A 20,924-nucleotide genomic window follows, 5' to 3' on the forward strand; every position below is an offset into this window, starting at 1 on the left:
CCTGTTTTCTATTAGTTTAGTTCTCCATGTTCAGGTGTGTATTTGTTTCATTCTCCAACCTTAGCTGTTTAGTAGTTTAGTTTTCCAACTTCTGTTGTATATTAGTTTAGTTCTCCATATGTGCTTATATCTTTCTCCAACCCATCCATGCCCACCCCCAGGGGTTAACGTCTGTTGAGGAGGGTTTGGACAAATGTGTGAAAAACTCTGCAGACTCGCCCATCTGTGCTTCCGCACAGTCAGTTGGTCAGTTGGAGAGTTGTGACGTGTGTGCAAACAAGGTTAATTGGAGTGCCACCTCTGAGGACTGTACTGTGTGTGATGTTAAGGTGGAGGAAGAGGAGCAGAGTCCACTTGATACAGCGCTTGTCATCTAGTGGAGCACATGTTCTTCCTGCCACTCATCTACAAAGCGTACTGCTGTGTGACTGCCAAAGAAAGGGAGTAAAGTCCATTAACAGAAGTTTTCAAAATGCTGCACAATTTCTCACTGCAGCAAAACATACAGTGCATTGTGAAAGTATTTGGCCCCCTCGAACTTTTCTACCTTTTGCCACATTTCTGGCTTCAAACATAAAGATATAAAATTCTATTTTTTGGGGGAAGAATGAAGAACAAGTGGGACACAATCGCGAAGTGGAATTAAATTTATTGGATATTTTAAACTTTTTTAACAAATTAAAAACTGAAAAGTGGGGCATGCAATATTATTCGGCCCCCTTGAGTTAATACTTTGTAGCGCCACCTTTTTTACTGCGATTACAGCTGCAAGTCTCTTGGGGTATGTCTCTATTAGTTTTGCACATCGAGAGGCTGAAATTCTTGACCATTCTTCCTTCAAAACAGCTTGAGCTCATTGAGGTTGGATGGAGAGCGTTTGTGAACAGCAGTTTTCAGCTCTTTCCACAGATTCTCGATTGGATTCAGGTCTGGACTTTGACTTGGCCATTCTAACACCTGGATACATTTATTTTTGAACCATTCTATTGTAGATTTTGCTTTATGTTTGGGATCATTGTCATTGTCCAACAGGTTTTCTTCCAGAATGGTCCTGTATTTGGCTCCGTCCATCTTCCCATCAATTTTAACCATCTTCCCTGTCCCTGCTGAAGAAAAGCAGGCTCAAACCATGATGCTGCCACGACCATGTTTGACAGTGGGGGTGATGTTTTGAGGGTCATGAGCTGTGTTGCTTTTACGCCAAACATATCATTTTGCATTGTGGCCAAAAAGTTTGATTTTGGTTTCATCTGACCAGAGCACCTTATTCCCCATGTTTGGTGTGTCTCCCAGGTGTCTTGTGGTAAACTTCAAACGAGAATTTTTATGGATATCTTTGAGAAATGGCTTTCTTCTTGCCACTCTTTCATAAAGGCCAGATTTGTTCAGTGTACAACTGATTGTTGTCCTATGGACAGACTCTCCCACCTCAGCTGTAGATCTCAGCAGTTCATCCAGAGTGATCATGGGCCTTTTGGCTACATCTCTGATCAGTCTTTTCCTTGTTCAAGATGAAAGTTTAGAGGGACGGCCGGGTCTTGGTAGATTTGCAGTGGTCTGATACTCCTTCCATTTCAATATGATCACTTTCACAGTGCTCCTTGAGATGTTTAAAACTTGGGAAATCTTTTTGTATCCAAATCCGGCTTTAAACTTCACCACAACAGTATCTCGGACCTGCCTGGTGTGTTCCTTGGTCTTCATGATTAGAGATGAGCGTTGTTCTACTCGAACTGTTCGCCAATCTCAAATTCGAGCTGTTTTGGGCGGTGTTCGAGCCGGTCGGCGAACACGAACAATTTGAGAAAAATTCGGCTGTTCGAGGTTATGTTCGATAACTGTTCGTGCACCAAAATCATAACTGGATTTTTTCTCAGTAATGATGAAAATTAATGTTAATACGCAGTTTGAGTGTACAGCGGGGCGGGGGGAGGGGCAGGGGATGGATCTCTGCAGGAACAATGAAGATCTCCATTTTTTTTTCTCTTTCCCGCATTTGCAGTGGGGAGGTGCAATCTGTCAGCCTATCAGCAGCGCACACACGGAGCGAAGTGCTTTTTTTCACACAAGCAAGGGCATGTGTGATTGGCAGTGTATGTCACATGTCCTTGCCCTATAAGACCAAGCCATTTTCCCCGTCGCCACCATTTTCTCACTGCTGCAGCTGCGTGTTAGACGGCACCGCTGTTGCTGTGTGCGCTATACCTTGTTAATTTCAAGCCAATTTTCGCACAAATATACAGATAGCTTGGGAGTAGGGAATAGTTGTGATTGCAGTCCTTTTAAGGACTAGGTTACAGCATTTCCTACGACTTTTATCAGGCAGGTCTGTGCTCTTAAATAGATAGATTGTGGGAGTAAAGACTAATTGTAATTGGAGTCCTTTTCAGGACTAGGTTACATCAGTTCCTATCAGTTTTTGCCAGGCAGGTCTGTGCCAGTGCTGTGCAAGTTTTTTTCACAGCATTTGGCTGAATCTAGCAAAGCTAATCCTTTTTGGCCTTTTGCAGAGTGTGTTAGTCAGTGGAGTAGCCTATCTGTGTTGCAAGATATACCACCTGTGTATAGAATACCAATTTTTTTACTGCACCTAGTGAAGTAAAATCTTTTGGGCATAGCATCATTCTATTAGTCCATCTATACTGACCTCCATCAGGTTGCAAACTGAATATAATTTTTTTCTGCATCTAGCTCTGAAAAAATATTTGGGCTTCTAGCAGTGTGTGGGACTTGGTCTATTAGTCCATCTATACTGACCTCCATCAGGTTGCAAATTAAAAATAATTTTTTTCTTCATTTAGCTCTGAAAAAATATTTGGGCTTCTAGCAGTGTGTGGGACTTGTTCTATTAGTCCTTCTATACTGACCTCCAGCAGGTTGCAAATTGAATATAATTTTTTTCTGCATCTAGCTCTGAAAAAATATTTGGGCTTCTAGCGGTGCGTGGGACTTGGTCTATTAGTCCATCTATACTGACCTCCATCAGGTTGCAAATTAAAAATAATTTTTTTCTGCATCTAGCTCTGAAAAAATATTTGGGCATCTAGCAGTGTGTGGGACTTGGTCTATTAGTCCATCTATACTGACCTCCATCAGGTTGCAAATTAAAAATAATTTTTTTCTTCATTTATCTCTGAAAAAATATTTGGGCTTCTAGCAGCGTGTGGGACTTGTTCTATTAGTCCATCTATACTGACCTCCATCAGGTTTCAAATTAAAAATAATTTTTTTCTGCATCTAGCTCTGAAAAAATATTTGGGCTTCTAGCAGTGTGTGGGACTTGGTCTATTAGTCCATCTATACTGACCTCCATCAGGTTGCAAATTAAAAATAATTTTTTTCTGCATCTAGCTCTGAAAAAATATTTGGGCTTCTAGCAGTGTGTGGGACTTGGTCTATTAGTCCATCTATACTGACCTCCATCAGGTTGCAAATTGAATAAAAAAAATTTCTGCATCTAGCTCTGAAAAAATATTTGGGCTTCTAGCGGTGTGTGGGACTTGGTCTATTAGTCCATCTATACTGACCTCCATCAGGTTGCAAATTAAAAATATTTTTTTTCTGCATCTAGCTCTGAAAAAATATTTGGGCTTCTAGCAGTGTGTGGGACTTGTTCTATTAGTCCTTCTATACTGACCTCCAGCAGGTTGCAAATTGAATATAATTTTTTTCTGCATCTAGCTCTGAAAAAATATTTGGGCTTCTAGCGGTGTGTGGGACTTGGTCTATTAGTCCATCTATACTGACCTCCATCAGGTTGAAAATTAAAAATAATTTTTTTCTGCATCTAGCTCTGAAAAAATATTTGGGCTTCTAGCAGTGTGTGGGACTTGGTCTATTAGTCCATCTATACTGACCTCCATCAGGTTGCAAATTAAAAATAATTTTTTTCTTCATTTATCTCTGAAAAAATATTTGGGCTTCTAGCAGCGTGTGGGACTTGTTCTATTAGTCCATCTATACTGACCTCCATCAGGTTGCAAATTAAAAATAATTTTTTTCTGCATCTAGCTCTGAAAAAATATTTGGGCTTCTAGCAGTGTGTGGGACTTGGTCTATTAGTCCATCTATACTGACCTCCATCAGGTTGCAAATTAAAAATAATTTTTTTCTGCATCTAGCTCTGAAAAAATATTTGGGCTTCTAGCAGTGTGTGGGACTTGGTCTATTAGTCCATCTATACTGACCTCCATCAGGTTGCAAATTGAATAAAAAAATTTTCTGCATCTAGCTCTGAAAAAATATTTGGGCTTCTAGCGGTGTGTGGGACTTGGTCTATTAGTCCATCTATACTGACCTCCATCAGGTTGCAAATTAAAAATAATTTTTTTCTGCATCTAGCTCTGAAAAAATATTTGGGCTTCTAGCAGTGTGTGGGACTTGGTCTATTAGTCCATCTATACTGACCTCCATCAGGTTGCAAATTAAAAATAATTTTTTTCTTCATTTAGCTCTGAAAAAATATTTGGGCTTCTAGCAGTGTGTGGGACTTGTTCTATTAGTCCTTCTATACTGACCTCCAGCAGGTTGCAAATTGAATATAATTTTTTTCTGCATCTAGCTCTGAAAAAATATTTGGGCTTCTAGCGGTGTGTGGGACTTGGTCTATTAGTCCATCTATACTGACCTCCATCAGGTTGCAAATTAAAAATAATTTTTTTCTGCATCTAGCTCTGAAAAAATATTTGGGCTTCTAGCGGTGTGTGGGACTTGGTCTATTAGTCCATCTATACTGACCTCCATCAGGTTGCAAATTAAAAATAATTTTTTTCTGCATCTAGCTCTGAAAAAATATTTGGGCTTCTAGCGGTGTGTGGGACTTGGTCTATTAGTCCATCTATACTGACCTCCATCAGGTTGCAAATTAAAAATAATTTTTTTCTGCATCTAACCCAGCCAATAGTTTTGGCCTAATACCACAGTTTGGCCACTCAGCTCTGCTCGGTTACCATCCATTGTTTTTTTTGTGCAAACAACTCCAGAGTTGTGAATTAGTTAACCACCAAAATGAGTGGAAAAAGGCCTGCTGCTAGTGGAAAGGGGAATAGGCGTGTTGGGAAGGGGAAAAAAGGTTGTGTCCGTGGGGTAGGTGCAGAAGAAAGACCATCTTCCAGCCAAACTAAAATGTCTACTTCTTTTAGCGGACAATGTGATAAGATCCCTTTCTTACGGCCACGCCAATCGCTACAAATTCCAGATGAGGCACAAAAACAGCAGGTGCTTCAACGGATATCAAGTGCTCCTTTAAGTGGGCTCTCCTCCACATCAACTTCAACATCACAAATACTCCAGTCCTCAAAGGTGTCACCCAAATCGCACTTGCTTCCTCACAGCTCCCAAATCTCCAGCTGCCCGTCTTAGTATGAGGTAGAACAGATGGTTGAGTCTGCAGAGCTGTTTACTCATACTATAGCCTGGGAATCAGAGGTCGACTCCAGCGCTTCTGTGAATCCAGACGAGGAAATGATCTGCACTGATGCCCAGAATCTTTATGAGTCGGATCCAGGACCAGACGCAGAAGGTTCTGACCATAATGTAGACCCTCATTCCCAAACTGTAACTCCTGTTGGTGGAGACAATGAGGAAGACGATGATAAGACTCAAATACCTGATTGGAGCGACAACTTTAGTTTTTTGTCAGGGCAGGAACAGGTTGGCTCTGAGGACGACGGGTGTGATAACGCACAGGGTGATGATGATGAGGTCGGAGATCCCACTTACTGTCAACCCACAGTCAGCCAAGAGATGAGGTCAGCAGAGGAGGTGGAGGAAGATGCTAGTGACGACGAGGTCAGGTTTCGCCTTCCTGGACAGAGACGTAGTACTGGAAGCACGTCAACAACTGCATCCTCAAACACAACTCTGCCTCTCACCACAAGTCGTGGTGGCTCTTCAGGTCGCATGGGTGCTAAGCCTTGCATAGCCTGGGCATTTTTTCAGATCGATAAAGATGACCCAACTCGTGTTATCTGTAACATTTGTCAGCAAAAGCTAAGTAGAGGCCAAAAAATACATAGTTTGAGTACTTCATGTATGAACCGGCACATGGACATGAAGCATAAGTTGCAGTGGGAAGCTCAGTGTGCTACAATGCGGTCTAGCCGGCCGGGCCAACCACCGTCTGCCATATCTTGTGCATCCGCGGCCTCTTCATCCTCTGTGACTGGGGGGACAGCAGTCACACCTGTTTTGGGGCGCAGACCTGCCACCTCTTTACCCGCAACAGCCAGCGTGATTGGCAGGTCATCATTTTCTTTGAAGGTGGTAACACCAGCTGGTCTTGAGCGCTGTCCGACATCGATAGCACCACCTTTGGATCAAGGCAACCTAACATGTCCGCCTGCATCTTCCACACAGACCGGCAGTTTGCCGGGGACACCCTTATCAACCCCGTCTAAGCACAATAGCCAGCCCTCGGTCCCTCAGATGTGGACAAGTAAAAGACCATTTCCTCCTAGCCATGAGAAAGCTAAGAGGTTGAATTTCACCATCTGCAAGCTCTTGGCTACAGAAATGCTGCCTTTCCGCCTGGTGGACACAGAGGATTTTCGAGACCTTATGTCCGTCGTAGTGCCCCAGTACCAGATGCCCAGTCGGCACTACTTCTCAAAGAAAGGTGTGCCTGCGCTCCACCAGCATGTCGCACACAACATCACCGCTTCTTTGAGAAACTCTGTGTGTGACAGGGTGCATTTCACCACAGACACTTGGATGAGTAGGCATGGACAGGGGCGTTACATGTCGCTGACTGGGCACTGGGTAACTATGGTGACAGCAGGACAAGGGGCTGCTGTCCAAGTCTTGCCGTCCCCACGAGTTGTGCGTCAATCCTCTTTATGTCATTTTTCCTCCACTGCTTCTGCCTCCTCAACCTCCTCTCGGTCTTCCACCTGCACCCAAAGCCTGTCTGGTCATGCCACAAGCTTTCTAACTGCGCAGAAGGGATCCTGCACACCTCCTTACTATGCTGGCAGTAGGGCTCAACGTCATCAGGCGGTTTTTACATTGAAATGTCTGTGAAATGTGAGTCACACAGCTGAGGAGTTGTGGTCAGCTCTGGAGAACCAATTTCATGAATGGTTGTCTCCACTGGACCTGAAACCAGGGAAGGCCGTGTGCGACAATGCTGCAAACCTGGGTGCGGCCCTTCGCCGGGGCAATGTCACACACGTGCCTTGTATGGCTCACGTGTTGAACCTGGTTGTCCAGCAATTTTTAGCCCACTATCCCAGACTAGATGGCCTTCTGCAGAGGGCACGGTCGCTGTGTGCTCACTTCCGCCGTTCGCATCCCGCAGCTCAGCGACTTACATCTCTACAGAAGTCGTTGGGCCTGCCACTTCACCGGCTAAAATGCGATGTGCCTACCCGGTGGAATTCAACTCTGCACATGTTGCAGCGACTGTGGCAGCACCGACAAGCCCTGGTGCAATACGTTCTGACGTATAGCCTGGGCCAACGAGATTCAGAGGTGGGGCAAATCACGCTGGAGGAGTGGTCTCAGATCAGGGACCTATGCACCCTTCTGCACAGTTTTGAAATGGCGACGAAGATGTTTAGTGCTGACGATGCCATTATCAGCATGACTATTCCGGTGATTTACATGCTGGAGCACATGTTAAACAGAATTCGGAGTCAGGTGGTGGCACAAGAGGAGGTGGAGGAAGTAGAGGAGGAGGAGTTGTATGCGGAAGGGCTAACATCTGCAAGGTCCAGACGGTCGGCAGCACCAGGGCGGCAGGCATGTGAGGGTTGGGGAGATGATTTTACCAGGGCGCATGGTAGCAGCCAAACTAGTGAGGAAGGTGCAGGAGCCCAGGAAGAAGTGGAGGACGAACTGATGGAAGACTCATCAGATGAGGGAGACCTTGATCACATTTCTGTTGTGCGAGGTTGGGGGGAGAGGACAGAGGAAGGAAGCATGATTGTTACCTCACCACCAACACAACAGGGACTTGGTGCTCCTGGATGCGCAACACACATGAGTGCCTTCTTGCTGCACTACCTGCAACATGACCCTCGAATTGTGAGAATTAGAAATAATCCTGACTACTGGGTTGCCACACTGTTAGATCCCCGGTACAAAAGTAAATTTGCAGAAATTATTCCTGCCATAGAAAGGGATGCACGCATGCAGGAGTATCAGCAGAGACTGTTGCAGAATCTTACATGTGCTTTTCCACAAAATACCAGTGGTGCACGTAGTGAATCTCACAGTTCCAACTTGCCAACCGTGGTCTGTATGGAATTGTTCAATAAAGGGCCCAAAATTAAGATAACATAGATGGGAGAGGTCTCTATGAATAGGAATTCCTAAGTATTTGATACCCTGTGAGGGCCAGGCAAAGGGAAAGTTAGACTGGATGGAATCCTATATGGATTTAGGGAGGGAGACATCGAGGGCCTCAGACTTCGCTGCATTGATTTTAAAATTTTACCATGTAACAAAGTGATCTATTTCAGCCATAACAGCAGGGATGGATATATGTGATTGAGTGATATATACTAGGACATCATCAGCAAATAGAGAGCACTTGTACTCGGTGCCTCCCACCTCAATCCACCTAATATTGGGGTTATGGCGAATTGATGAGAGCAGGTGCTCCGTCACTAGGATGTATAAGAGAGGGGACAGAGGACATCCCTGCCTTGTCCCATTGGTGATTGTGAAAGGTGATGAAAATGTTCTGACGCACCCCCTGGGCCTTGGGACACCCGGAGCCGGACCCTTTTTGGTGGATGCTGGTGGTTGTAGTCTTCGTGGCGGCGATCCGGTTCCGTGGCTCAGGGCGGTCAAACCAGTGGCGGAACTATTTATGTGGTTTTGATGTTTAAATGTCCGACTACGCCACCCGTGGATTGCGGTCAGAGTGAACCGCCGCTACAGGGCAGACCGCTAAGGCTGGTGTTGTGGGTGCAGCAGAGCGTAGCATAACTCCCCACGGGAGGAGTATAGCCTCAGGGCAGTGTATGCGGAGGATGGGGGTGATGGTGCAGGGCAGCAGCAGTAACGACACGGAGTCAGTGATGCAGTTCAGGGCCTTTACTCACAGTTCTTATTATCCAGACCACGTCTGCAGGTAACGGCTGCCCACGTCGTACTGTGCTCACCAGGTGAGGGGCTCAGACAACTCCCAGATAACTTTGGAGCGCTTCACAGGACCCCCTTTGTGTGTCCTTTGTCTGGCCTTTCTTACCAACACTTCTGTCCGGCTGCCTCGGGCCTCCTCTTGGTAAACTTGGCGCCAGTTTCCCTGACCCTATGTGGTGCCTTCCTAGCGGGTGGAGCAAGGGGCTGCGCCACATAAAATGTCAGAGCCTCCGGTTTCTAGCTGAGGGTCGTTTCCTGCCTCCACTAGTTCGGGGACCGGTCTCCCCCTTTGGCCTGACCCCTCCACGCAGGTGGATTCGGGCGTGCGGTGGCGACTCGCCCGTCCGCACCCCTGGGATCCCTTCATTCCTCGTTCCTGGAGCCTTCTCCACTCCTCTTCCTTCCTTCTCCCTCTTGCAGGCCTGGTCCTCTGTTACTAGGCCCGCCTCCGGAGCAGAGCTCATGCAGAGCCCCTGCTCCCTGCCACTTCTGCTCAGACTTCTCTGCACTGAACTAAGATGGTGCCCACCTTTTATACTCCCTTCTCAATGCACCCAGGAACTGCTTCCTCCCTGCTCCTGCACTGCAGGGTTCCCCTTCCTCAGTGTTCCCTCCCCCCACTCCAGCCAGGGACAGGGACTGTCGTGCCCATCTCAGGGGCATATTGGTCGCCCTGCCCCACGGCAATGTGGTGTAATGCATGCAGGTGTCGGGTCCTGATCCACACTCCATCCTTATCTGAGAGTGAGATATCACACCTCTGGGTGAGGTGCAATACTTCTGTAGCAACCGAGCCCTCGGTGCTACAGTTCCATTTATCTTCAGCCTAGGTGACGTATTGTGATACAGGGCCGTGATTTTGGCTATAAAAGGGTCCCCTAGACCCCTACCCCAAGCTTTTTAAGAGAATCATATATGGCGTGCCAGGAGACTCTATGGAATGCTTTCTCAGCATCCAACGAGAGTATCTACTTACAAATTTTTAACTGCATCTAGCCCAGGAAATACTTTGTGCCTAGTAGCAGTGTCTGCTAGTCAGCGGATTATCCCGGCTGTTAAGCAAGCTACACCACCTGTAGTTTGGACACTTAATTTTTTCAAAGGAAATGCTTCGGGACCACGGGATACTTAGTGAAGAGCATCAGGAGGCACCCCAAGGCATAGGGGCTGGGACTGGCACTAGGATGCCTTGCGGTGGACAGCCGAGCTCGATCCTTATAAAAGCTTTTTAACTGCAGCAGCTTTAGTGGACGCTACTGGAGCTGGAATTACGCGGCTGCTGGCATGAGACTTGCCCTCCAATAGATCCTTGTAAATGGATTTAAAGTGTATTCATTCAAATTAGAGGGACAATTTAAATTAAAAAGCTTAGAGCTGCCTCCACCACAGGGGGCTCTCTCGACCCACCAGCGGACAGGCACCAGTATTGGGAGAGGGGGGCTGGCCGTCAGGGTTCACCGCGGCTCTGGCACAAACCCGGCGACACGGAGGTGGCACGGGCAGGAGCGGACTGGCCGTCTCGGCTTCTCACTTTTTGGATTTTAGAAGGGCATGACATGCCTATATCTGTGTCTCCCCCTCCTTTTACTCCTCCACCTCTTTTCTTTTCGCATGACTATATGTACTTGTCACTTTTCCATGTGTTAGTTGTGTCTTCTGAGCAGTTTGTCAGCTTTTGGACACCTTTGAAGGTGTTTTCTATGTGTTTCTATGTGTTTTTGTTTGCCTGCCATTGGTTTTAACGGTGTTCGAAGGTGTTCGACGAACAGTTCGACGAACAGTTCGGCGAACACACGGGTGTTCGACGAACCGAACCGAACTCGAACACTACGGGGGTGGCTCAACACTATTCATGATGCTCTCTGCACTTGAAACAGAACCCTGAGACTATCACAGAGCAGGTGCATTTATACAGAGACTTGATTACACACAGGTGAATTCCATTTATCATTACCTGTCATTTAGGACAACAGAGATCCTCACTGAACTTCTGGAGTGAGTTTTCTGCACTGAAAGTAAAGGGGCCGAATAATATTGCACGCCCCACTTTTCAGTTTTTAATTTGTTAAAATAGTTTAAAATATCCAATAAATTTCGTTCCACTTCACAATTGAGTCCCACTTGTTGATTCTTCCCAAAAAAATTAGAATTGTATATCTTTATGTTTGAAGCCAGAAATGTGGCAAAAGGTAGAAAAGTTTAAGGGGGCCAAATACTTTCACAATGCACTGTACCTACTTCTCATCTCTCATATCATATGTGTCTCACAACCCTAAACAGCTATTCAGTACTTTCAAGTCCCTCCTCTGTCCACCAGTTCCCCACCCTCGCCTCTCCTTTTATCTCAGCTGAAGACTTAGCCTCATTCTTCAAACACAAGATAGGGCAAAGTGTTTGCTTAAAGTCCCAACAGCCCCTTCTCATAACGACTCAATTCTCCTCCTCCAAAACCAGCTTTCCCACCATCATGGAAGATCATCTTTACTCTCCAAATCACATCTCACCACCTGTGAACTTGACCCAACACCATCCCACCTCATTCCAAACTGTACCACAGTCTTCATCCCAAGCCTAACACTCCTTTTCAACCTGTCACTAACAACTGACATCTTCCCCTCATTTTTCAAACATACCTCGATCACACTCATCCTCCAAAAGCCCTCCCTTGACCCTTCCTATGTTTAGCAATTGCCCCATCTCACTTCTCCCCTATGCCTCCAAACTACTGGATCAACATGTCTATTTTGAACCGTCTTCAAACCTCTCCTCCTGCTCCCTTTTTGACCGCTTACAATCTGGCTTCTGACCTCACCATTCTATTGAAACTGCCCTGACTAAAGTCACCAAGGACCTACTAACTGCCAAATCCAAGCAAGACTACTCTGTCCTCCTCCTCCTAGACCCGTCATCTGCCTTTGACACAGTAGACCATACCCTCTTACTAAAGACTCTCTTCTCTCGGCATCACAGACTTGGCCCTATCTTGGATCTTTTCATACCTAACCGACAGCACATTCTGTGTCTCCCATTCACACACCACCTCCTCATCTCACCCCCTATGTGTCTGAGTCCCCCAAGGTTCAGTTGTAGGACCCAGGCTCCTCTCCATCTACATCTTCTTCCTGGGACAGCTCATAGTCTCACGGTTTTCAGTATCACCTCTATGCTAATGTCACACAGATCTACCTCTTTGGACCTTATATCACCTCCTTACTAACCAGAATCTGACAATGTGTGTCCTATATTTCATCTTTCTTCTCTGCTAGATTTGTAAAAATTAACAGGGATAAAACAGAATGCATCATCTTTCCACCATCTCATTCATCCCCCCCAACTGACATATCCATCAAAGTGAATGGCTGCCATCTCTCCACAGTCCCGCAAGCTTGACTCTGATCTGTCCTTCAAACATCAGATCCAATCCCTTTCCACTTGCTGCTGACTCCAACTCCAAAGTATCTTGAGGATCCACACATTCTTCAACCATGAATCTAGAAAAACACCAGTGCACACCCTCATCATCAACCACTTCGACTACCACAAGCTTCTGCTCTGTGGCCTCCCTTCTACCACTCTCGCACCCCTCCAATCTATCCTAAGCTGTGCTGGCTGATTAAATCACCTGTGACCCCTCTATTCCCAGGCTTCTCCCCTCTGTCTATCCCTGCGCTGGCTCCTTGTTGCCCAGAGACTCCAGTTGAAAAGCCTAACTTTGGCATAACAAGCCATCGAAAACCTGTCTCCTCTATACATGTGTGACCTAGTCTCCCTGTACTAGTTACCTACATGCAACCTCCCATCCTTCCAAGATCTTCTTCTCTACTTCCCTCTTATCTCTTCTTGTCACAATCGCATGCAAGATTTGTCCCATGCATCTCACCTACTGTGTAACGTTGTAGCCCAACACATCAGAGTGTCGCCTACCGTGGAAACCTTGAAAAGGAATCTGAAGACCCACTTCTTGTGACAAGTGTACAGTCTGCAGTAAGCCTCGCTCCAGCATACCGCTGCATGATTAGCTGTACCCTGACTGTCACGGGTGTGTCGCCACGAAGATCGTCACGATTACACAGCCTGACTTCTCGCAGCTGACTTTTTGGTGCTTTGTGTTTTTCGGCAGTGAGGGAGTTAATTCTCTCTCTCTCTGTGCTAGACGAGGTCCAGCCTCGCCCAGCTGCAATCAATGCTGCTGTAGTGAGACTCCTTCAAATGCCTGCTGGTCTGTTAGGGAAGTGTCGGTGAAAGCATTTCATGCAGACTAACAGAGCGGATCGTGGTACTTGGAGTTTCAGAGCTAAGTGTATTTGGAGTGGTTTTCCCTTCCTCGCTTTATCATTTATCTCCTTTCCCGTTGGTGTTCCCTCTGTTGTAGTTGTGTAGTTTTTGTATGCAAGGTGGTTTTGGTTTTTCCCTTGTACTATCTCGTTCGTCTAAGTACTGTATGTGGGCATATTATTACTTGTCCCCTTTTGTTGTGATCGGGGTCCTTCTCAGGACTAGATTACTTAGGTGCAGGGATCCTCAGGAGGTAGGGGTTATGCTGGCGGCCTGGACCTCTGTACCTTTAACAGTACCTCCAGGTTGAGGGATTAGTCAGGGCCCCAGCTTAGGGTCAGCTTAGGCCCCCTACCTCCAGTATACAGAGACAACGTGACACTGACCTACTGTATCCTCACCCATCCCTTGTAGATTGTTTATGCGCCCTCGCGGGCAGGGTCCTCTCTCCTCTTGTACCAGTGGGTGAGTCACCGACGGTGACCCCTTTTGACATGTAAAGCGCCACGGAATAAATGTCTCTGTAATAATAATAATAATTATAGTACTTGTACTCTGGGTCAATTAATGGCAATTTCCAGGTGTCTACCCCTAATATGATGCATTTTGGCAGCTTTTGGGCCCATTTGAAGGTGTTGCATATGCATTTTTTTTGCCCCCCATTGAATCCTAAGACGTTCGGTAACGTTCGTCAAATATTCGATGAATAAATCAGTGAATATTGCAGATTCGCCGATCGGAACCCGAACCCGAATATCAAAACATTTGCTCATCTCTAACCGCTACCCACACACACCAGACATATCAAGGTGGAGTCGGGGAGAGGCAAAGTCATTGGATTTACATAGTCTGAGAATCTCAGCTTAATTATGCAGATGCAAAACTTTAATTAAAAAATAACTAATTTAGAAAGTGATGGCAGAAAATCATTTAAAAAAGTTGGGACAACGAAAGCCTGAAAAAGTCTGTGGATGTAATCAAAAACAGCATATAAAAAGAGCATGAACAGCTTTAAGTAATATTCACACAGAATAAAATTCATTTAATTGCACTTAATAGATCATCTGACATACGCCATTGTCCACAAGTTTTCTGTGTATTTTGTGTAGTATAGACAACATCTGATCTTCTTCAGGTATATTCAAATTCAATACTAGATTGGGGTTCTTGGAACTAAGAGGAAATAATTCTTTTACAATTGTTAAAGCTGTGAATATGTTAAACAATTATTTTTTCTACTTTACAGGTTTTCAACCCATTTTATGTGTTCCAAGCCTATTCATTAAGTATTTGGATAGCAACATCATACTATGAATATAGCCTCGCTATTTTATTTATGACAATCTTGTCCATTTCTGCAACGGTATATAATTTAAGAAAGGTTTGTATGTTTGTGTTTAAAGAAAACCGTGTTATATTCCATTTTCCTTAACAAAAAATAAATCCTCTTCTTTTTTCATTTTAGCAATCAGTCAAACTGCACAGAATGTCAGCATCCTACAACAGCATTTTGGTTTCAGTGCTTCATAAAAATGGAGGTAACAGTTACAGAAAACATTCATTTACTTATAGTAACATGTAGCTATTTAGTAGTGTGTATGTCTTTGGTGTTTTCTCTTTCATTTATAGATTTACAAATGTACATTGAAACAAACATGCAAAAGTATAATTACGTGAAAGTAGTACCTTCTGGTACAAAATACAGAATGACATATGTAACTTATGTAATGTATATATTTGCCTAATAGCAGTCAATGATAATAAAATTATTCACAACTCCTATTTCAAGTCACCAGTCATTCCAGTAATGTCCATCTGCCCTGCAGTTGGTCACATGCCATGTATTGTTTTAATAACCAATGTAGCTAATCACTAGCTTCAGTAGTCATGGTGGCATATATGGCATGTGATTGCTGAGGCCAGTAATTGGCTGTAGTGATCACACAAATGATATATGACTAGAAAACATCAAATCATTTAAAATTCTAATTCAACAGATTTTATTCATTTTTTGAAAGAATTTGATTTGCAGTAATGATGAGCGAGCGTGCTTCCACTGCTCATTACTTGCCTGAGAATCTCACTGCTCGAGATGCTCGGCGAGTAATTGCGGGATGCTCGGGCGGGAGCTCGAGTTCCCCCTCACATGTTTGGTGCTCTTTTTAGACAGCCAATTAACATGAAGGGAATGCCTGCCACTTACAGTGCTGCTGTAGCCTTGTTGGTTGTGGCATTACACTGATTGGCTGGCCGCATAGTGTCATCGGGTCTATATAAGACCTGGTGACCCTATGCTCACCACAGTCTACCCTTCAGACAGGCAGAGTAGGGAGAGGTGCCGCTAAGTGAAGGACAGAATTGGCAGTTTATTTAGCTAGGTATAAGTATTCCAGAGCAATATACATCTCAACTAACAGTCCTTCTAAGGACTAATTCAGCTGCATATATTAATCCTAGTGATAGCAGGAGTTAGGCAGGCAGAGTTTGTGGAAACTGTACACAGCAGAATAGGGTCCATTGTACGTTCTGTCTGCTGCTGCTGTTACAGATAGCCAAAGTAGCCCTAGATATCAGGGCTAATTATTTTTTTTGCTCTTAATCCTGACTGTTTGCTTAAAAAACAATACAGTACACTATTTTACTGCTCCATTTGCTTGTTATCATAATATAGCATTATTCGCATTGCTTTATTGTGGAAACAGAGAAACTTTTCCACCATCAGACGTGATCCAATATTACTGCGGTATAATACAGACATTTTGTGGAGTGTGCTAAATATAATCCATTTAAAGTCAGCCAGCTGTGTGTTGCGGAACTTATTCACACTTGGTCGCTGACCAATACTATACTACAAGACGACAGCCTAAAACTGTGGTCGTCACACGTGATCCCATATTACTGCCATAATAATACAAACATTTTGTGGAGCGTGCCAAATATACTCCATTTAAAGTCACTTAGCTGTGTGTTGTTGAACCTATTCACACTTGGTCGCTGACCAATACTATTCAACGAGGTGACAGCCTAAAACTGTGGTCGTCACATAAGATCTCATATTACTGCGGTAATAATAAAGACTTTTTTGGAGCGTGCCAAATATTGTACTCCATTTAAAATGGCAAGGGGAAGTGGATGTGATTGTGATGGTGCCCGCAGAGGCTGAGGCCGTGGGAAAGCTGAAATTGTGCCTGCTGAGGGAGCACAGCAAGCACCCACATCATGTTGCCCTACCTTTCTGTCTGACCTTATACTTTAAGTCAGTTTGGTACCACCACCACCACTCTGTCTTCCACACGGTCCAGTCTCAGTAGCCATGAATTTGGACCACATATTCCTCGCCCTTATCCTCCTTCCTCCCACCATGCTAAGTGCCCGAAAACAAGTGATCCCACACTTGGACACTGCGAAGGGCTGTTCACTTTCCCATTTATAGATTCGGGCCTCTCACCTGCTCCGCTTCAAGCGGGGTAATAGGAGATCGCATGTAGCGATGCCCAAATATTTGAGCAGCCACGGTCACACGAAGGCAATGGTGATAAAGTGCAATTACTGTCACAAGAGGTGGATGATGATGAAACACAATTGGCAGAAAATCAGGAGGAGGACTAGGGTGCGGGCAAGGAAGACGAGGTGGTGGACGATGAAGTCACTGACCCAACCTGGCAAGGTGAAATGCAAAGCAAGGACAGCAGCACAGAAGAAGAGCGAGGTGTAGCACCACAACAGGTAGGAACAAGCAGTGGGGTGGCACAGACACAAGGCGGGCAACTACTCCCCGGTACACGAACACGAAGGAAGTATCCAGTCCAACTGTTAGGCTTTCCAGAGTTTGGCTCTTTTTTAAAGACTGTCCAGATAACCCCAAAAAGGCTGTTTGCAACCTCTGCTGTGCCAGCATCAGTAGGGGAAGCAAAACTACCTGCCTGACCACCACCAGCATGCTCAAGCACATGACAGCAAAGCACCCGATTAGGTGGGCCAAACACCAGGGTCCAGAAACAGTGTCTGCGGGTGACACTACTGCCTGTTCCACTGTTGTATGTGTACACCAAGCCTCCGTCCATGATGCAGGCAAAGATGCCTCCCGCCCTGCACCTGTCATTGCACATTTGCAACCATCACCGTCAGCAACCAGGTCCTTGTACCAGTGCAGCATCCATTTGTCCCTACCCCAGTCCTTGTCCCAAGTGAAAATACGCAGCATATGCCTCACAGGTCACACTACAAAAGTCTACCAAACATCTTACCTCCAACTCGCTTTCTGAGACCCCCAGGTGTTGAAACTTTGAAACATGGTATAACACCAGGATGGATCTAGTTATTTGCCACTACAGGACTGGTTGAGATTGTTCTAGTTTCAATATATGACATTCATAGTCTTCAGTGCTATAGTGATGCCTTGCAACATGCATTCCCTGCTTTGGTATAAGCATTAAATGAGTACCTGCATTTATTAATTGTTTTTGCAATATAAACTTTTAGAATCTAATACTAATACCTGAGAATCTGATACCTGATGGCGGCGGCCGTCCCTCGGTACTCGGTCCCCAGCTGCCACTATTTCTCCCAGTGTGCCATCCCCGCCTTACACAAGCACGTATCCAAGAACATTACCCGTGCCCTCAACAACACAGTTACTAGGAAGGTCCAACTAACCACGGACATGTGGACGAGTGCTTGTGGCCAGGGATGGTACCTCTCGCTGACGGCACACTGGATTAATATAGTGGAAGCTGGGAGCCAGTCAGACCCTGGGGTGGAACATGTCCTCTCGATGCCAAGGATTGAGAGCCCTGGGTCAATCAGGGTTGCCCCCACATTCTACAGCTCCTCCACCTCCTCCTCAGCCTTCATCTCTGAAATGACTACATCAGTCGGAAGCTGGAAGCACTGCAGCACTGCCTCGGTCAAGTGGCAATAGGTTGTTCTGAAGCTAATATGCTTAGGTTACAAACCACACACTGCTGCAGAGTTGCTGACAGCTGTAAAAGAGAAGGCAGATCTGTGGCTGTCACGGCTGAACCTACAGCCAGGCCTGGTCATGTGTGACAATGGCCGGAACCTGGGGGTGGCTCTAAAGCGATTCAAGCTCACGCACATACCATGCCTGGCCCATGTACTCAACCTTGTGGTTCAGTGGTTTCTCATTTATGAAAGTCTTCATCAGCTTCTGCTTCCCCCGCTGTGCTTCAGCAGCATTTGCAGCGTCCAGCTCAACGACTGGTGTGCGATGTCGCCACATGTTGGAACTCAAAGTTGCAGACTTTGGGAAGGATTTGTGAGCAGCAGAGGGCAGTTGTTGAGTACCAGCTTCAACATGCCCATCAGTATTCAGGTCAGCCTCCGCACATAAGAGCTGATCAGTGGACATGGATGTCAGACATCTGTGGCGTCCTCCTAAACTTTGAGGACTTTGCCAAAATGGTGAGCAGCTATGATGACATAATTAGCATCAACATGCTTCTCTGTCTACTGAAACACTTGCTGCTCACAATTAAAGAGGAGGTATTGCAGGTGGAGCATGATGAGTTAGAGCAAGGAACCATACAGGGTGATGCCATACAGCCCAGCCTCATCTCATCCCAAAGCGGATTGGGTGACAATGAGGAAGAGGAAGAGGAGAAGGAACAGGAGCTTTTCTCCTGTGTTACAGATGGTAATACCCACACAACTGTCATACTGTGTGTTCAGCGTGGATGGCTTGTGGAGAGGGAGAATGAGGAGGAGGATGAGGAGGAAAGCATGGAAAGTCATTCTTTTGATCAGGACAGGGAAGTCTTGCCTGCTGGCAGTCTTGCATACATGGCTGAGTTTATGTTACGCAGTCTTTCCCATGACCCTCGTGTTGTCCAAATTTTGGGGGACAGTCATTACTGGTTGGTAATGCTTCTAGACCCACACTACAGGGAGAACTTTATGTCTCTTATTCCTTTGCAGGACAGGCCTAATAAAATGGTGCAGTATGAGAAGGCCCTTGTTGTGGAATTATTAAAAAAATGACCATCTGAAAATGCTGGCAGCAGAGATCACAGTTCCTTGGACAAGCAAGGAGTACAAGCGAGGGAGACACAAATAGGATGCAGCAAAGGCAGGAGAACACTGTCAAACATGTGGGACAGGTTTTCTCAGCCCCTCCTAGCGCCCAGGTCCTGATGCACAGGGTGCTCTGACAAGGAGAGAAAACTTTTAAAAGACACTGAAGGAGTACCTTCCTAACCGTAACAACGTCCTCTGTGATTCCTCTGTGCCTTCTAACTATTGGGTATCCAAGCTAGACACATGGCATGAACTGGCTCTCTACACCTTGGAGGTCCTGCCCTGCGGTTCCGCTAGTGTTTTGTCAGAGTGGGTTTTTTATGCCTCCAGGGGCATTATAACTGATAGGTGCATCCGCCTGTCAACTGAAAATTCTGACCGGCGGACTCTTATCAAAAAGAACAAGGGCTGGATAGGGCTAGACTTCTCAACACCACCAGATGATAGCAGATGAACATAAAGTCAAATCCAGTGCCTTTTTTTGGGAGGTCTATTCTCATGCACCACTTCACACCCAGACATGGGTATACACTTTGTCTATTTTCTGTTGTCCTCCTCCTTCTCCTCATCCTCCACCACCATATTACCAGGGTGACCATAATGCAACACCCACATTATTATTTTTAAGGGTGTTTATGATGCCTGTAGGATATTTTTTTAGAGGCCTACCTCTAACATTCTGTATGCAATACTGTATGTTCATTACCAGCATAGGGGATCCACTCCTTAACAATGGTAAAAAAAATTTGAATGAGGATCTCCTCTACATCTCTTCAAAGGTGTATTGGAGTGCGTCCAATTTTTTGGCAGCCCTTGCAGCCACTGCATGGGCATTGCCACTATAGGACATCAACTCCTTAATAATGGGAACAATTTTTTAATGAGGCCCTCCTCTACATCTCTTCAAAGGGGTATTGGGGTGTGTCCAAATTTTTGGCAATAACAGTATAGGAGACCCACTCTTTAATATTGGGAACAGCAAAGCATAGCCAGCTGATGGCCCTCTAAAAATAGTGAGTGCCGACTGCTTCCCCTTTAACAATAGTAAGGGTCACCTGATGGCCCTGTAAAAATAGTCTTTGTGACTTTCAGAGTCCCTCCTTCATAAATGAAACAGGAGGTGTGTGATCATGTCTCACACACCACATGGGCAGATAAGGTAGTACAGGACCAGTAAATGTCATTTTTCACCATTGAAAGCAAGGCAAAAGTGCAAAAACGCATCAAAAACACTACGTGTGAACATAGACCAAGGTGTTGAAAAGGATTTTTTTTTGTTATTTTTTTGCCTTATATACAAGTCATTACGCGGGAAAGAATGTTCCTTAACGTTTTTTCTAGGAAAATCCATTTTGGCTTTGTTTTTGTATGTTTTATTATGAGTCTGTTCAAGTGGCATAATACTCTGATATTGTACACAGAAGTGACCTGGGAGTCAGAGAAGCTTCCAGGGGTCTTCCCCATGCTGTTCCCATGTAATTTCAGCACTGTTCCCATTGATTTGGATAATTTTTAGGCTCCCT

General features: G+C 45.4%; 1 protein-coding gene across 4 annotated transcripts in view; it reads left to right on the top strand.

The window, feature by feature from the left end:
• Positions 1-20,924, top strand: part of LOC141259324 (probable cation-transporting ATPase 13A5) — a 749,831-nt gene that overhangs the window by 376,448 nt on the left and 352,459 nt on the right. For all 4 annotated transcript variants that reach the window (XM_073675084.1, XM_073675083.1, XM_073675085.1 and 1 more), the window contains 2 exons: positions 14,612-14,746; positions 14,831-14,903. In XM_073675084.1, coding sequence (XP_073531185.1) covers positions 14,612-14,746; positions 14,831-14,903 — 208 coding nt within the window. The remainder of the gene's footprint in view (positions 1-14,611; positions 14,747-14,830; positions 14,904-20,924) is intronic.

This window comes from Phyllobates terribilis, unplaced genomic scaffold (genome assembly GCF_046119375.1).
Source record: "Phyllobates terribilis strain yellow unplaced genomic scaffold, ASM4611937v1 Scaffold_3__8_contigs__length_932513732, whole genome shotgun sequence".
NCBI classification, from domain to species: Eukaryota; Metazoa; Chordata; class Amphibia; order Anura; family Dendrobatidae; genus Phyllobates; species Phyllobates terribilis.